The sequence below is a fragment of the Wyeomyia smithii genome, chromosome 1 (assembly GCF_029784165.1).
Source record: "Wyeomyia smithii strain HCP4-BCI-WySm-NY-G18 chromosome 1, ASM2978416v1, whole genome shotgun sequence".
Lineage (NCBI taxonomy): Eukaryota > Metazoa > Arthropoda > Insecta > Diptera > Culicidae > Wyeomyia > Wyeomyia smithii.
In genome coordinates, this window is record NC_073694.1 from 123,672,383 (window position 1) to 123,689,020 (window position 16,638).

Sequence of the window (16,638 nt, forward strand, 5' to 3'; positions counted from 1 at the left end):
TGACCCGCACTTTGCAGAGGTGACGACCTTTTTTCGCTCGTCAGTTTGCAATTCGGGTTATTCGTGTTGAAAGAGATTTTGAAGGCTCTTCGCACCTACGTGAACACTCATATGTAATTGTCAAAATCTGCGTGATGACAAAAGCAAAAATATTTCCTTCCTTCTTTTTCGCATGCAAAAACCAAAAAAATATCAGCAACACCGTCAACGCGAATTTGCCAGTTTTCATTTGGGCCTCGAGCGGGAAGACACGTGAAGACATATTTTCGCTGATCGTGAAGACTCTCGTACTCTCGTGGAGATTTTTTAAAAAAAAAGACCTGACATCCCTGCTCCGGGTATCGATTTCGAAAGTATACGGTATCGACCAATGCTAATCTCAAATCGAGCGAGTTGTTCGTCACCCTTCGTGCTGTGAACATCAGTGTTGTGTAGCTCTTCGTTTAAGGAAAATTAAATTAAAAAAAATTATTAATTCATACTATTTTTCATATCACTTAAACTGATTTAAGTGCGATTCAATCTAATCTAGGTGAAAAAATGACTGACGTGGAAATGAAACCTGCTGGTAAGCACTTGCATATACATACCCATAAAGTACTATATTATAAGTTATGTCGTTGGAATTGCCAATTGCAGAAAAAAATACCGAAAATGAGACAGAAGCACCAAAACCCGACAATGGTAAGTAAAATTTTATATTCAATAGGTATTGAGATCTTGCGTAGTCAAAAATGGCGACGTTACCCCAATGCATAGTACTATCGCCAACCAAATGATTAAAACAAAATGGCGCCGCTTCTATTTCCGAATTTTCCATACTCAACTTTCGTTATTTCGCTAAGTATTGTTTTTTTTATCAACTGTACATATCGACGGCGTTGCGAAGATCCGCTCCATGTGAAAATCTAACTTGTGTCAATATATCAATTATCTTTCAGAACATCAACGTAAATTGAACGTAGGTAATTTGCCTTGGGATGTGACTGAGCAACAGCTCCGTGACCATTTTAGTGATTTTGATATCGAAAATGTGGAAATCTTCCATTATCGTAAGTACACGCTAGCTATGCTCCTTTTCAAGGATAAGGAGGTAGCTACCAAGGCTCTTGCTGAAAAAGAAGGGTCATTTCTGCGTGAACGGCGTCTTCGCATGCATCTAGAATATATCACTATCCGTCACATTCGGCGTGATACCTTTGTTATTGTTGTCGATGACGAAAATGCAACGGAGGAGCAACTTTGGGATAAGGTTAAAGAAGCGGGCGTTGAACCTACTTCGATTTTGCTGTTTTATCCCCTTTGTTACATTTGCCCGGAAAAGGATTCGGACAAGGCAGCCATCTTGGAAACGCTGAAAGCAGCTGGCTTCAATGCGCATGATGTTAATCAACGAGACCAAAATCAGCACCTTGATATTTGGCGTGCGGCAAAGCTTTTCTTCCGTAACCGTAACCGCGTTCAATTACTTAACATACCAAACAAGTGGATTGAAGATAAAGAAGAGATGAAGAAACAATGTGCTGAAGGTGGTACCATAACCGAAGCTGTTTCAAATAATATGAGCCAGAACGCCTCAAATTATGCTCGTATTTTTTACGAAACTGAAGAGCAGGCAGTCAAAGCTGCTGAAGCTTTGAATGGACGCGTTTTTGAAGATAAACGAATTCATGCTTTACATCTCGGATCGGCATTGATTCCAAATTATAAAACATCTGTTTATGTAACATCTCTGGACAAAACTACTACCGAAGAGCAAGTGTATGATCACTTCAAACAGTTTGGTGATATCGATTTTGTCAATCGCCGTAATTGTATTGACGCAGCTATAGTTTGTTTTAAGTCTGCTGATTCCGTTGAAAAAGCACTTGCTTGCACCACTTTTCCTGCTGCGACAGAGGAAAATAAGGAAGCTACTAAAGAAGTTACGGTGAAAAAATATGATGGACCGCTGGTGCTTCGCCCACAAGCACAAAAACGTAAATTGAAAACTAACGAGGATGGTAAACCAGTTGAACCTGAAGAAAAAACTAAGGAACAGTTAGCCGTACTCAAGAAATTGGAAGCCTTTTATCCCGTTTTTGTCGGAAACGTACCTTTCAACTGTCCGCCACTGGATTTGAAACGTTATTTCGCACAACATGGACCAATCAAGTTTATGTTTTCACCTCAAATTCTTCCCTATCGAACCAGTGCACCACACCCAGTAAAGACATTCATTATTTATTACACTTTCGCTGACAGCGCTGATAACGCGTGCCAGTTTTTGGATCATAAATTTTTTGGCGGACACCGTTTGCATGTACTACCATTGAGAGGAGAAGAGTTTTTCAATGAGGAGAAAACATTAAAACTAACAAAAATTCCTTATCGTAAGTAATCTAGTTGCTAATGCTCATTATGTCTTAAACGGCAAGTTATAAACAACGGAAGCCTAATTTCGGCAAGGGGAAATGATTTGTAAAGGGTTTTACACATTTCTGCCGCAGAATGCAATAACTTCTGTTGTTTATAGAAAAATCAAAGTTTTAATTGGCAAACATAGCCGAACTGAACATTACTTCATTGCATTTTTGAATAAGTTGCAAAAAAAATACATTCAACCTGTGTTTCTCTTTTGGTCTAGTGTCGGAGGATGCATTATTCAAAAAAATCAAGCCTTTCGTTGGTAAGATTAATCGCATTGTTAAGAAATCGCGATTAGTTGCTTACATTGAGCTCAATGATCCGGCCGATGCTGAGAAATTGTTGAACGTGGAAACCCCAAACCATCCTTTTCCTAAAGGTAGAGTAGAAAGGATTGATGAACCAGTCAATATGCGTCTCTATGATGAAGATGATACTCGTGTGCTAAACGGCATCGCCAAGATTATTTCTCAAAATCCAGACATGCTTAAGAAGACTCCAATGAATCAAGGAGGCCCCATGAACAAACGTCCACGCCTCAATGGACCTGGTAAGATATCGGATACTTTTTTTTCTTTGCTTTTATGTTTCAGATCCTTATGGATATCCCTCTAGAGCAACATTAAGTATATACGTCAATGGTTTTATACAATCATCACAATCCCGCTGTTCCTTTCATCATTCCTCTATTACCTGCCAGAGTTTTTATCCTAAACATACAGTTCAGCATGAACTGCATTTTTAGTTCACTTCAAAGTTTATAATCTTATTGTGGATGAATTATTCGACTAATTTGAGCATCATTAATGTCTCGTGTTTATTATAAACTATGAAGTTTATACTGAAATGTGTAGCATCTTACAACCTTGTCTTCACTCAAATTGCAATGTAATTCAAACGACGTCTCATTTTACAGGTTTTAATCAAGGCCCTGGTGGCTTCAATCCCAATAACAATCTGAACAATCCCCAAGCTATTCAAGACTTGTTGCGTCTCGCGTTCATGTCTGGCAAGAACGTTGGCGAGAGTCTGGCTTCTAACCAGAACTCGTTCAACGATCCCGATCCACCAATCGCAAATTCAAACAACTTTGGCGACGGTGGTTTCGGCAATCGTAATCGTAATAACCAAGGCGGTCCAGGAAATTTCCGTGGCCAAGGAAGAAACATGAACCAGAATCAAAATCAGAATCGTGGCAATGCCAACAATAGCTTTGGTAACAATAACGCTGGTGGTAACTTCCAAAATGCCCCCGGGCTGAATCAAAACCGTGGTGGTCAAAATATGGCTAACCGTGCCAATCAACCAATCAACCAGAATCGTGGTGCTAATGTTGACGGTGGTAACGTAAATCAGAACCGTACAAACCAAAACCCAAATCAGGGAAACCGCGTTCAACAAAGTAACCTTGGAGTTGGTAGCATCGTGAATCAGAATAGGAACCAAGGTGGCGGAAATTTTAACCGCAACCCGAATCAAAATCGTAATCAAAATAATCGCAACAATAACTTCGACAATGACACCTTTGGAGGTGGTAACAACTTTGGCAATAATCGTAACAATTTTGCCAGCGATAATTTTAGCGACAACTTTAGTAATAATCGTAGCAACGATAACTTCTCAAGCGGCAACAACCGTAACTTCGGCGGTAACCGCAACCAGAACGATAATTTTAACTCGTTCGGTGGCGGAAATAATAGCGGCAGTAGTGGCAATAACCGATTTGGCGGTAGCAATCAGTTCAGTGGTAACTTTAATAATCGAAACCAGAATAGTAATTTCGATGATGATAATAGCAACGGAAACTTTGGTGGCAACAAGGGAAATAACTTCAACCAAAATCGTCCGAATAAACCATTTAATACTGGCAACCAGGGAGGTGGTATGTCCTTTGGTGAATTTAATACGAATACTGGCCGAAATTTTGGCGGTGGTAATTCTAATAACAGTGGCGGTTTCAACTCCGGTAATGCTGGTAATAAATGGAATAATTCTAATTCCCAAAATTCAAATACGGGCAGCCGCCTCGCTGGTAGCATTTTTAGCCGCCGTTTTTAAAATGGTGTGCATGCAGAAAAAAATGTGAAGAAATTAAGTATTTACAAGAAATTATAATCTTGTATGTGTCAGGACAGCTCCCTTCCTTTTTCCCTCTTCATAGTTGGGAATATCTTTAATAAGGAAGTGGATTTTTAGGCATAGAGAAATTAATGTATGATACTCTTCAGCGTATTTGCAACTTCTACTCTACAAGTTACGAAATATCAAGAGATAAGAATCATTTGATGCTTTTATTTTAGAAAACGTTGACTAGTACGGTCGAATTACGTAAATTTAAATCTCAAACTATTATCGGCATTGAAGCTGTATATGCAAACACTTGAAGTAAATAACGAAATAAAACAAACAACCGGTCAGTTAGGTTCCGGTAAAACAGAAGTATTTATTTATTTTAAACAATGTTTAGGATTGTAAGCTGAAAAACATGTTTTGATTGTAATTGAGTAAATCGATTTGTAACGATAATAATTAGATCAGTTTTAAAACTTTATTTGGAATCAACCTTCAATAAATACATATATCCAGAAAATAATAGAGTAATCTTTTCATCTAATTCAGTTTGTTGGATAAGTGAATTATCTAGCAACAACAATTAGACAGTACTATTTCATGAACAATATGCTGACAAATTGATATTGATAAAGAACTATATGCTTCATTCAAAAATGTATGAATATTATTAGCATCACATTTGCATGTGATGGATACATCTATAGTAAACACTTCAAATGAAATAATTTTAGTGTGAATCTGAAATAAAATGTGAAACACTGAAAAAACAATTGCTTTGTTTTCATTAAGCTATTCAATTATAATTAGTAGTCGTATATTTGCGATTGCTAGTTTCGTGTAGAATAATTAGTAGCACGTGAAAATGATAGAAAAAATCCTAAATATTTCAAGGTAGAAAAAGTGCTGCTACAAATTTAATCAATAGTGGAGTGCATGTCAAATTCGCGAAAAAAAATTGTTTTTTTTTCGCAATTGAGCAACTGTTACCAATTTAGACCCAAATGATTATCCGAAATAAAAAACCGTTTTAGCAAATTTTATTGGTCGTATGTCACCGGCTTCTTTGAGATGGTCGGCATTACCATTTGTAATAGTGAAAACTGGTTGCTTTTTGCGGTGATGTTAGTTGATAATTTAAATACCGCATAACAAGAATTCTGTTGGGTTTTAATTTACTTGCATTTACTTGTTATTGAAATAATATTAAAATTTTATTCTGCTTCAAATGGCTGAAAACAATGCGTACGCGTTTGCAACGACAAAGTTTATCAATATATGCTCGTTTTGTTTGTGGTTGTTCTACTGTATTTCCGTTAGTTAAAATGATGTTGCCTGTTTAATGTTTGGTTATTTTCATTTCATTCCAATATATCGTAGTCATGTTGATCTCATGGATATGAAACCTTAAAGATAAAGTCATTACGCTCATTGTTATACACGATTACTTACGTTATTTGATTTCACTTATTCACGTACGAAAGTATCGAAGATTTGGATTCCCGTTTTTGTTCGAATCGATTTGAACGTTCGAACACTGCCTCTTCATTTAACTTATTCAATCATGGAAATAGCGTTTTTCAAATCGTTCGATTCTGTTTTTTTCAGCTAACCAGTTTAAATTCATCTTGGTTCGAAAATTTAACTAAACATGTTAGTATTTAAATTAGAATGATGATTTTTTTTCCATAAAGGAAACTATCATGAAACTCGTCGAATCGAGTTCATGGGGTTTGTTCAATATTAAGATTGGGAGTGGAATTATTCTATATTAGTTGCAAGTTTATGACGACATCCTAGTCGCACATTAGCACATTAAAGATATTTACAGTGAAAGATTTTTTTTATCAAAATAAAATTTTTAAATGTCAGCGATCAGCAGCACCTTCTTTTTCCTTGACTTATGTTGACTATGATACATTGTTAAAATTTCCTTTTTGCACTTTATCAATCTTACAATTTATTAACTATTTTTTCTGTACATTGATTTTTTTATTCTTAGATTTTTGATACCCTGATGAGTTTTTTTAAATTTCTTTTGCTAATGTTTTAAGTTATAAAGTAGGCAATGTATGTGATTTTTTCGAGGATGCTAATAATGCTCGTCCAGACGGGACACGAACCCGCAATCTCCGATCCATTGCTAATGTTTTTGTAACCAGTTTCATGTTATTGTTGACAACTACTTTCCAATTCACCCATTTGTTGTGTTCAATAGTGAATGATATAACGAACTTTTTTGTAATAATTTGTGTACACATATTCACACGTTTCAATGTGTAGTGTGCAGGGATAGTATTTGAAACAATGTTTTAGGACTCGTAAGTAATGTACGTCGAAAAATGTATTCTGCGTTTTCACCAGTCGAAAACCTCGTGTATGGCGAAAATTTCAAAACACTTGAAAATTGATAAGCATGCAGGGGTGGCATTGCGCAGCTCGATTCGAACGATTTTCGAGTAGGTCACATACTGCCAGGTATGCTTTAAGCTTAAAAGGTGCTGTCATTGTCATTTGCCCTGCGGCTCATCTAACCCGCAAAGTCGAAAAAAATACGAAAACCGAAACATAACGCCCCCAGGGATCATTTAGTTTTGTTCGAGTTGCTCGAAACGAAATGCGCAATGTCACCCCAGTTGTTACGTTAAGATAAAAATTATATTTTAATAGGGTATCGGCTCTATTATCGTCAAGGGGGTAAATGATGTCCAAGATCGTTAATTTCTTGCATGATGGTTCTTCATAATGCAGAATACCTCTCTGCAGAATATTAGTTAGTATACCTAAATTTGGTTTATCCAGGGCTAGTTGGGCGTAGAGTTACATAGGAATTGCTGTTCAACTTTGCCTCACGGTACTTGTTCGCTATCGGTCTCGTGGTGATATTAAGCTTTAGAAGGAGTTTAGCTCCCACTTGGTGCTGCACTATCAAGCAACACGACTCCAAAGAAAACTTTGCTACCATCAGCGCCGTTATACGGGACTATCACCCTCTGTGGGAGTAAAAGCCACATTCTAGTTGAACTTGAATCTGGACCCGCTGATTATGGTAGATGACAAAATTTCCAGTACACGGAACCAGGCAGTCACCGCACCGGGCGTCGCTTCTACGCGCTAAGCTCCTCCCGTTTCGCTCGCAGGTACTCGAGGAATCCTTGTTAGTTTATTTTCCTCTCCTTATTAATATGCTTGAATTTAGGGGGTAGTCATACAGAGAGAGAGAGAGAGAGAGATAGACGATGAAAAAAACCAACTTGGCAACTGGGTTTCACATATCAAAAATACCAGATCTCTTCTCAAAGCGCAATGTCGCCTAACGTTTTCACTCGACTTGCATAATCGGTGGTGACGATGGAAGTCCTGGGGAATACTAATATGCATCGCAAAAACCGTGAAGGTGTTAAGTTCTATGTTTTTGTTTAATTTTATACACTTTAACTACAATTGATCATTATTTTGTTAGCCTTACAGGAGGTTCGTGAACCTTCGATTTTTTTTCTCTATATAAAGTCATCACCGCGACTAGAGACATTCGACGTCGCTTCTACGCGCTAAGCTCCTCCCGTTTCGCTCGCAGGTACTCGAGGAATCCTTGTTAGTTTATTTTCCTCTCCTTATTAATATGCTTGAATTTAGGGGGTAGTCATACAGAGAGAGAGAGAGAGAGAGATAGACGATGAAAAAAACCAACTTGGCAACTGGGTTTCACATATCAAAAATACCAGATCTCTTCTCAAAGCGCAATGTCGCCTAACGTTTTCACTCGACTCGCATAATCGGTGGTGACGATGGAAGTCCTGGGGAATACTAATATGCATCGCAAAAACCGTGAAGGTGTTAAGTTCTATGTTTTTGTTTAATTTTATACACTTTAACTACAATTGATCATTATTTTGTTAGCCTTACAGGAGGTTCGTGAACCTTCGCTTTTTTTTCTCTATATAAAGTCATCACCGCGACTAGAGACATTTGATCTATTGTGATATTGCCCAGGTGTTTTCTGTACTCCGCACTTCATATAATTGACAGCATCACTATTGAAGTAAAAATGATACGCTTGTTATTCATATCCGTGCTTGTGAGTACTTATTATTACCCTTTCCGTTTCAAGCTTACTGCTCTACTATACCGAGCCTGGCCAGGTGACTTCTAAGAGGGACTTTATTATGTCAAGAGGAAGGAGTCTTATCGAAACCTCGTTCCCCGTGCCAATATCGCCAATTACAATTCCCTGGAGAGAATAAAAATATTCTTGAGATCAGTTTTATCATAAGAAGGAGTTATTTTGTCAAGAGGAAGGAGAGTCTTATCGAAACCTCGCTCCTCCAGCCAAGGCCGCGCCATAATTACAATTCCCTGAAGAGAACTATTATACGTTACTCAAACTAGTTTTCTTATAAGAGGGACTTATTTTTGTTAGGATGAAAGTCATCAGGGGTACTATACAATTCAGCTTGAAGGAAAGGTATATGGAGTGGGGAGCCTGAGAGTAAACCCATGTTAAAGTCCTTTGACAACCAAGTGGCCTGACCCTATTAAGATTCGAACTCCTGACCACCCGCTTATCCACGCGGATTCTGTAACCTTGCGGCTATGAAGTTCCCCGGTCCTCCGCTTGAAAATCACTAATAATACAATTTTTAAGCTCTCTTAATTCATTGTTTGGCAATAGAACAAAAAAAAAACGTATGCAAATAAACACGTCCTATATTGTACCCAAGGAGATGGCAGTCCTATCTAGTAGCGAACCTATACATTAGAGAAATGACAAGACACTCACCGTTAAGGCAACTGTCAACATCAAAACGGGTAACGGCAATGCAAATTTATACAGCTCGCCCGTTTTGATGTTGACAGTTGCCTTAACGGTGAGTGTCTTGTCATTTCTCTAATGTATAGGTTCGCTACTATCTAGAGATCCTCAGAGGGAGAGATAAGCGATAAAAATAATCGCTGATTTGGCAACTAGGTTTCACATATCAGAGGTGCCATATCTCTTCTCAAAGCGCAATGTTCACTAACTTTTTTATTCGGCTCGTATAACTGATGGTGAGAGTGGAAGTCCTGGGGAATAATAAAGTGCATCACAAAAACCGTGAAGGTGTTAAATTTTATGTTTATGATTAATTTTATATACTTTCATCATTATTCTGTAGACCATACAAAGGGTTTGTGAACAACCAGTTAAAAAATGACTGTGATGAAGCAACTTCGGAGCATTCTCAATTCATGTTTTAGCAATAAAACATGAAAAACGTGTAAAAATAGATATATTCTTTATTGAACCTTATTGCAATACCTTTCAATGTGTTGAAAGGTTCATGTTCGTTTGGCTCGAATTTTGACTTGTTCGTTTGGCTCACAACTCTCTCTTCGCATATCTCTCCCTCTGAGTATTGCTAGTCCTATCAAAATGCTACACGTTTGACAGTAGGCAACATATCTGGGCTTTAGTTAAAAATAAAGCCCCGAGGCAGGCGCCCAGTAAATGTTCCAAATACTTTTCACTTTAATCGGGAAGACTCTTCACTCATTCAACATAGAAAGAGATAGCATGTTGCCATCCCCCTGATTGTACCTGATTGCAATACCTCTCAATGTGTTGTTATCTTTCTTGTTCGTTTGGTTTTGATTTTGACAGTTCGTTTGCTTCACAACATTCTTTCCGCCTATCTCTCTCTGAGTACTGTTAGTAGCGTCAGGGATTTGTCACTATTTCAAAGTTACTTTTATCATCTATCGCAAACTAAAATTAAAAATAAATTTTGAGTTATTAAAAGTTACTATGTCGGTCAAAAGACGCTAAAGTAGACTTGTGGGCCGATATTATCGGCGGCGGCGCGTATCGGCGTGCTATTCGCACCACTTCTAAATTATTGCGTATAATGTGTGCGTTTGTACTTTTATATACAGATACAATCAGAATTAACAAAACATGTCAGGATGGAGAGCAAAAACGTCTTTGTAAGCTTGACAGAATGCTAACAATGGAAAATTATAAAAAATCTGCAAACAACATTGAATGCTGAATGCCCGGAAAATCGTTCAGATTGTAGTTAAAAGATAGTTTAAATGCTTTGTTACGTATTCCTTCTTTGCCTTTTCGACATTTATATTAGGGGTCTTCACATCGAGCTCGTATACGAATACCCAGCCGTAAACTGCGTATCTTCCATTACTCGCCAATGGAGGTGAGTATTTTTACGGCTGGGTATTTGTTTACGAGCTCGACATGAATACCCATATTATCTTACTATAATATACAATAAAAGAAAATTCGATAGTTCATCGAAGTTATAGAACATAAGGATGAGTTCTGTGAAGATGAAATATGGCTATTTTTGATTTCTATTAGATTTTCATTTTTTTTATTCAGAATCTGGTAAGATTAGTCTAGAAAAAGATCATTAGATACTCAAAAAATTTACATCAAAGTTGAAGGTGCTTGAATGTTCTTATAGAAAAAAATTTCATCTTTCCTTTTTTCGACAATTCAAATGTTCAAAAATTAAGATAGCTTACACTCATCGGCTGTGATTCGCGGTATCTCTAGAATTAGGAAAAAATCTCGCACACACAATCATCGGTGCGCAAAAAAAAAATCCTCCACGGCGCACAGATCTACATTTAAGTTACTATTTTACGACAAAATTAGCACTAAAGTCACTATTTTAGTTCTAAATAACTATTGGTGTATTAAAACATATCGTCGGTTTCGTGCAACACTGGCACAACTCAAAAATCATAGTTTCGAGAAAACGCACTTGAAAATTAACGTCGAGAATTTATTTTTCAATTTTCAAGAAAACTTTAAAGTTTACGATTTCCAAACCTTATCTACCACTTTGAAGTCTCTTATGCACATATTATGAGCACGTTGTACAAGGTAAAACCTTACTTTTACTAACTTTATATCGAAATTTTGATTTGTGCAGCAAAGGCACTTCTTCTCATAACTCTGTGTTCAGGTTAGGCATAAAATTCTAAACAATTGCTTAGAATTCAGCAGTGAACGCACTCTGCGTTGAGGCCCATTTTTGTGTAGACTACACCTTGCACACACACTGGTAGGAATTGGGCAATATTTATAGAGTGGTTCCGCTGGCAGTAGTTGAGTTGCAATAAAATTGTCGGATTAAGTGGATCGCCTGAAATAAAGGTCAAAGTTAATAAATTTGAATTGAAAGTTGAGTGAGTCTAAAACTACTCACCGGTGTAATCACTTACCCGAAGAAAGTGCCCCTCTGGATCATCTGCTGCGGCTTGCTGGTTGCTGTTAGTTGCTGTTCTGCTGTCTGCTGCTGGCCTTGCTTGTTGGTGCACCGATCGACGGAGTCTCGATCAACCGCACATTCATTGGATAGTTTGGCAGGTATTTTTGAGCTGCGATCTGGACGTTAATCGCAACACTCTGTTTTTTTTTGGGAATTTTAAAACGTAGTTTCGTTGGATGAAACCTAACAATATTTGGCCTCGTTTGCCATCAAAAACTCAAAAGTGAAAAAATTTGAGTTGTTCCAGTGTTGCACGGGACCGACGAAATATTGGAATAGTGCTTTTCATTTATCGAATGTTTAGACAGTTCGATTAGGCCTTTCGTTGACCTTATTTTTTTTGCCATGATATATATTTCCGATTCTCCCATTGGAGTGTCATAAATCGACTTTACTCTCCTATTTCACTTGATTGAAGAGGAGTGAAAAAATGCGATGTTATATTCTGCATCGTCGTGCTTGGGTCTCCATAGGATGCTGTGCAAGTGAGAGTTCCACATCTGTAAATAAATCAAATAAATGCATTTAAAATCCGTACATAATTACAACCATTTCAATGTGAAATAATGGTAAAGAATTTACTTCGAGAATCCGTCATTTTGCATCCTATGTTTTATACACATGTTTCAAAAAAAAGTTACACACAAAATTTCAAGCCACTTTTTATTGAAAAAAGTCGCTGAAGTCATTATTATTTTACTCCGAGCTTGCTACTAGCTCTGTTTATTATTCATGTTATTCAACAAAGTCATCTTTTGGAGGTTTTCGACTCGTTCACGCAGAGGTAGAATACTCGTTTATGATTAGTTTTGAGTAGTTAATACCGAACCGCCGAAAACATGTCGCTATTCGACATGGATTTTTAGACACGCCATTCCTGGTAGTGTGCGTCTTATTCAGAGCTCGTTTAGTTATATACTTGGCAACCTTAAAGAACCGGAAATGATATGTGTACAGAATGAAAGCTTATGATTTTGTTGTTAATGAATATAAGATTTTCGAATTGTTTGAAGCTTATCATTTCCGACACACACACACACACAGAGCCAATGTTTTTCTTAACCCTTGTTTAGATTAACCTGAACTTTAATTTAAAGCATTTGAATTTATCACCATTTCGACAGTACACCCAGAACATTTTTTTTTTGTAATACTTAAAAAGGTTTTTTTTGCATTAAATAACGGTCAATAAAGATTTTTTATATATTTTTTTAAGGATACTTTCTGATTAATTGTTCACATACTCAAATTTTGATCTGCTTTTAGCACCACGAGAAGCGACATAGGTATTGCAACGTAGTTATGGTAAAGTATTTGTTATCGTAAGATAGGTTAATTATATTGTAAGCGTTGATTCAATTCGACGCCTTTTGAGAATCCACCGTTACGCTTTAATTACGTTGTATTCTATAGTAAAACCGACTACCGAAATATAGCGTTAAGTGTCGTTAGTAGTAGATCCGACTGTCGATATAAGTACAGATGTCTTCAAATAATGCATCCTACCTGAATCAATTGTTTGGCTTGGTGTAAATGATAAATGGATTTTGTCGTGAACGTTTTCTTATAGTTAATCCTTTTTTCTATTGTGCTATTGGCAAACTATTCGAAATTAAAACAGATACTTTCGATGATGAACGATATTATCAGTCGATCACACCTACGCCAGCTCTTCCAGTGCCTGTCACAATACAGGCCGTAGCTCCGGCAACTGCCGCTACAACTGTCATTACAAGCGACAATACCTTCCAATCCGAGTACATCCCAGTTCCAAGAGACGAACGATACGAATTTCCGGGTTTGATGCCACGTGACACTCGCATGTACGAAACAAGTTTGGTAGCAGCAACAGATAATATCTCTAACCCTGTTCCATTGTATCGGGATGAACGACACTATTATCCGGTTAGCACTATTACTAGCTCCTACATCTTGGATAATCGACAATACGAGCAAGCGATCAATTCACCTCCTATGATGCATGATCGACTTTATCAACCAACAACGCACACTATTACTAGTGGTATGCTTTACAATGAACGACATTACGAAGCAGCTACTAATTCGATCGGTAGCTTGTCAAGTCTTGCAAACACTAATGATTGTCATGGAGTTGAAATGATGATGCGACAAGATGCAACCGTTACTGCTGCCGCAATTGAACATGGTGCCTCTGAAGTTTCCTGGGGACGTGCGGAAATGGAACGTCAGGATGAAATCGACCGCCAATATTTGGTACTTTTACCCCGAGAGGATAAAATTGAGCCACAGGATGAACTTTGAACATTTAGTAATATTGAGTGTTACTATAACTACTACTATTATTACTACTACTACTGCTACTACTACTACTGCTACTATTACTACTACAACTACTACTATTACTCCCTATTATCGTTAATAATACCAATATTGAAACACCTACTACGACGAATAATACTATCGGTTGATAAATGCCTTATATGGAAACAAACACACACACACACTCGTTACAGTGATGGCTTCAAAGCAACAATGAAACGAAATTTCAGAGCTAGTTTTGTAAAGCGACTCGTTTATAGAGCTAGAATGTTTTTATATTTGGAGAAAGACAACATACAATTGCTAGTAAACAGGCAATACTTACGCGCATTAACATTATTCTAAAATGATAAATAGAAATAAGAATGGAAAATACTATAAAGATTTGTACGTTGATTCTTTTTTAGGATTTTTTTTTATTTTTAAGAAATGGATTAGGGACAATAATTATAAATAAATTACTATGAAAAAGGAAACATACATTACCAACTTAGGGCGTTCTTAGTAGAGGGTTTAAATAAAAAAAAATCTCAGTTCACTTCTGTCACGGCAAAAACTATTAACGAACATAAAAAACAAACAAAAAGTTACTCCTGTTACAGTAGCGATACTAAATCGAATATTTCTAAAATAGAATTATACATAAGAATTTATATTGGAAACAATAACTGGCCTTAAACATATTTATTATATTTACACCAAATAACATTTAACTATTTAATAAACTGTAAAAGATGCGGTGCAAATTTTTTGTGAGTAAATGCTCCCAAATACTCAGCAGTGTGCGATGCAGGACATGTTGGTGAAGGGACATTTGTAAACTTGAAAGTATCAATTTTATTGATATAATACCAGCTAATACAATTTGAATGGTAATTTATTTCGAACGTCACATGAGTTTATGTAAATGTGGATAATTTTTAATTATCAATAAGATCGATATCTAGACAGTTGCAAGAAAAAAAGCAAACAAAAACAATCTTGTTTCTGTAATAATTCTAGTTCTGCTCTATACGAATCCTTTTGAAAGATGGAAACACAGACATCCTGATGTAAGCAAAGAATTCTGTTCAAAAGTTACAGGCGAGACACGGCAATAAGCTATTGAATGATCTTTCTAGTAATAATTCCAATATATGTTATTTTTATTACAAATAGAAAAACTAGTTGAAAGTAATATAAATTAAATGCTTTAGTTCTCATCAATTGTAAGGGAAGGTGGGGCAGAATGGTATGCTATAAACAAAATCTGAATTTATTGAGCCACGAATGATGAAGATTATTTGGCTACAGTAATAATTATAGATTGCTTTTAACACAGGTCATTTTCTTGGCTGCTCAATGATACTTCTTCCGCATTACAGTTCTCAAATTAGAATGAACACTTGCCACATATTTAATAGATTTTGTATATTTGCTTTTACATTTCCCACTTTGTATTGTATAGAAAAACAACCACCAGAAAAATAATTTCACCCCATTTATCCATTAGTTTTCGCAAAGAATTTATCCCAGCATGTTCCACAAATTTTTATTTGGAATATAGCGGGAAACAGTTTTTAATAAATTGCCAGTTTTCATGGTGGAAGCTCCATTTTGCGAAAAAATCGTTTTGCCTCACCATGTACCACACACCCATTAGTTTTGTGACACGTATGTAACGCAACCGTAGTCATAGGGTCTTATTACAGAAGTCGACAAGACGACTCGACCATCTGCTCGTCGAAGAGTCTGTAATTAGGCCCATAGGATAACCATCGCCAAAATTAAGTAGTATGTTATCGAAAATGTAGTGATATTTAGAGATTATTGATATACATTTTGATATATACCAATGACAGGCTATCACCAATGATAGAAACTAATACGCCTTCCAATATTCTATAAGCAGCTAAAGTTTTTTGATAGAACATAGATTATTATTCATAATTCTTCAGCAGTAGTTTTGGATAGTGTTGAACGTGAGGATTACTCATTAAACATTTTATAAATAATATGCGAACAATTCGAATATACAACGATAACATACGCCAGTCATTTTATAATTTTGTTGAATAAATTAGACAATATAGGTTCTATAGAAAATCTCCTAAAAAAACTTATATTTAAACTCAGTAACTTACTGAACAACTTCTATGAAAAGGATCTTTAAGTATTGTAATGTACAAACTGTAATTGGCCAAAGTAATCTTAATTTAAAATGATCGAAGAATCAACAGTGACGTAATGATATGTAACACAAAAGTCATATTGTAGAAATATGTCGAAAATTTGTATATGTAATATTTAGTTCAGTTGTAGCAATGACGCGGTTACTAGTGTACAATATAATTAAAACACATGTCACTTTTACGTGATGTGGCACTGTGATTTTGTGTTGTTCGGATATTTTTTTTTCAGAGAACATTGAAATCCTTTTATGGGGGGTGGGGTGAAGGTTAAAGCTCCGGCTTTCTTTTTACTATAATGCTATAAAGAGCCAGGTGAATACCCAATGGAGTATAGAAAGGTACGGAGATGGTTTGAGTCTCAGATTTAAAGGGTCCTCAACATTGATGCCTTAGAAAAAACAATGTCCAAAAATCAA

At 36.4% G+C, this 16,638-nt stretch overlaps 1 protein-coding gene across 1 annotated transcript; it reads left to right on the forward strand.

The window, feature by feature from the left end:
- Window positions 1-376: 376 nt before the first annotated feature.
- LOC129718717 (uncharacterized) lies at window positions 377-16,421 on the forward strand. The gene is made up of 5 exons (XM_055669761.1): window positions 377-568; window positions 640-684; window positions 942-2,372; window positions 2,627-2,956; window positions 3,323-16,421. Exons 1-5 carry the CDS (start codon window positions 541-543, stop codon window positions 4,462-4,464), a joined length of 2,976 nt encoding a protein of 991 aa, XP_055525736.1. The 5' UTR covers window positions 377-540; the 3' UTR covers window positions 4,465-16,421.
- Window positions 16,422-16,638: the final 217 nt, after the last annotated feature.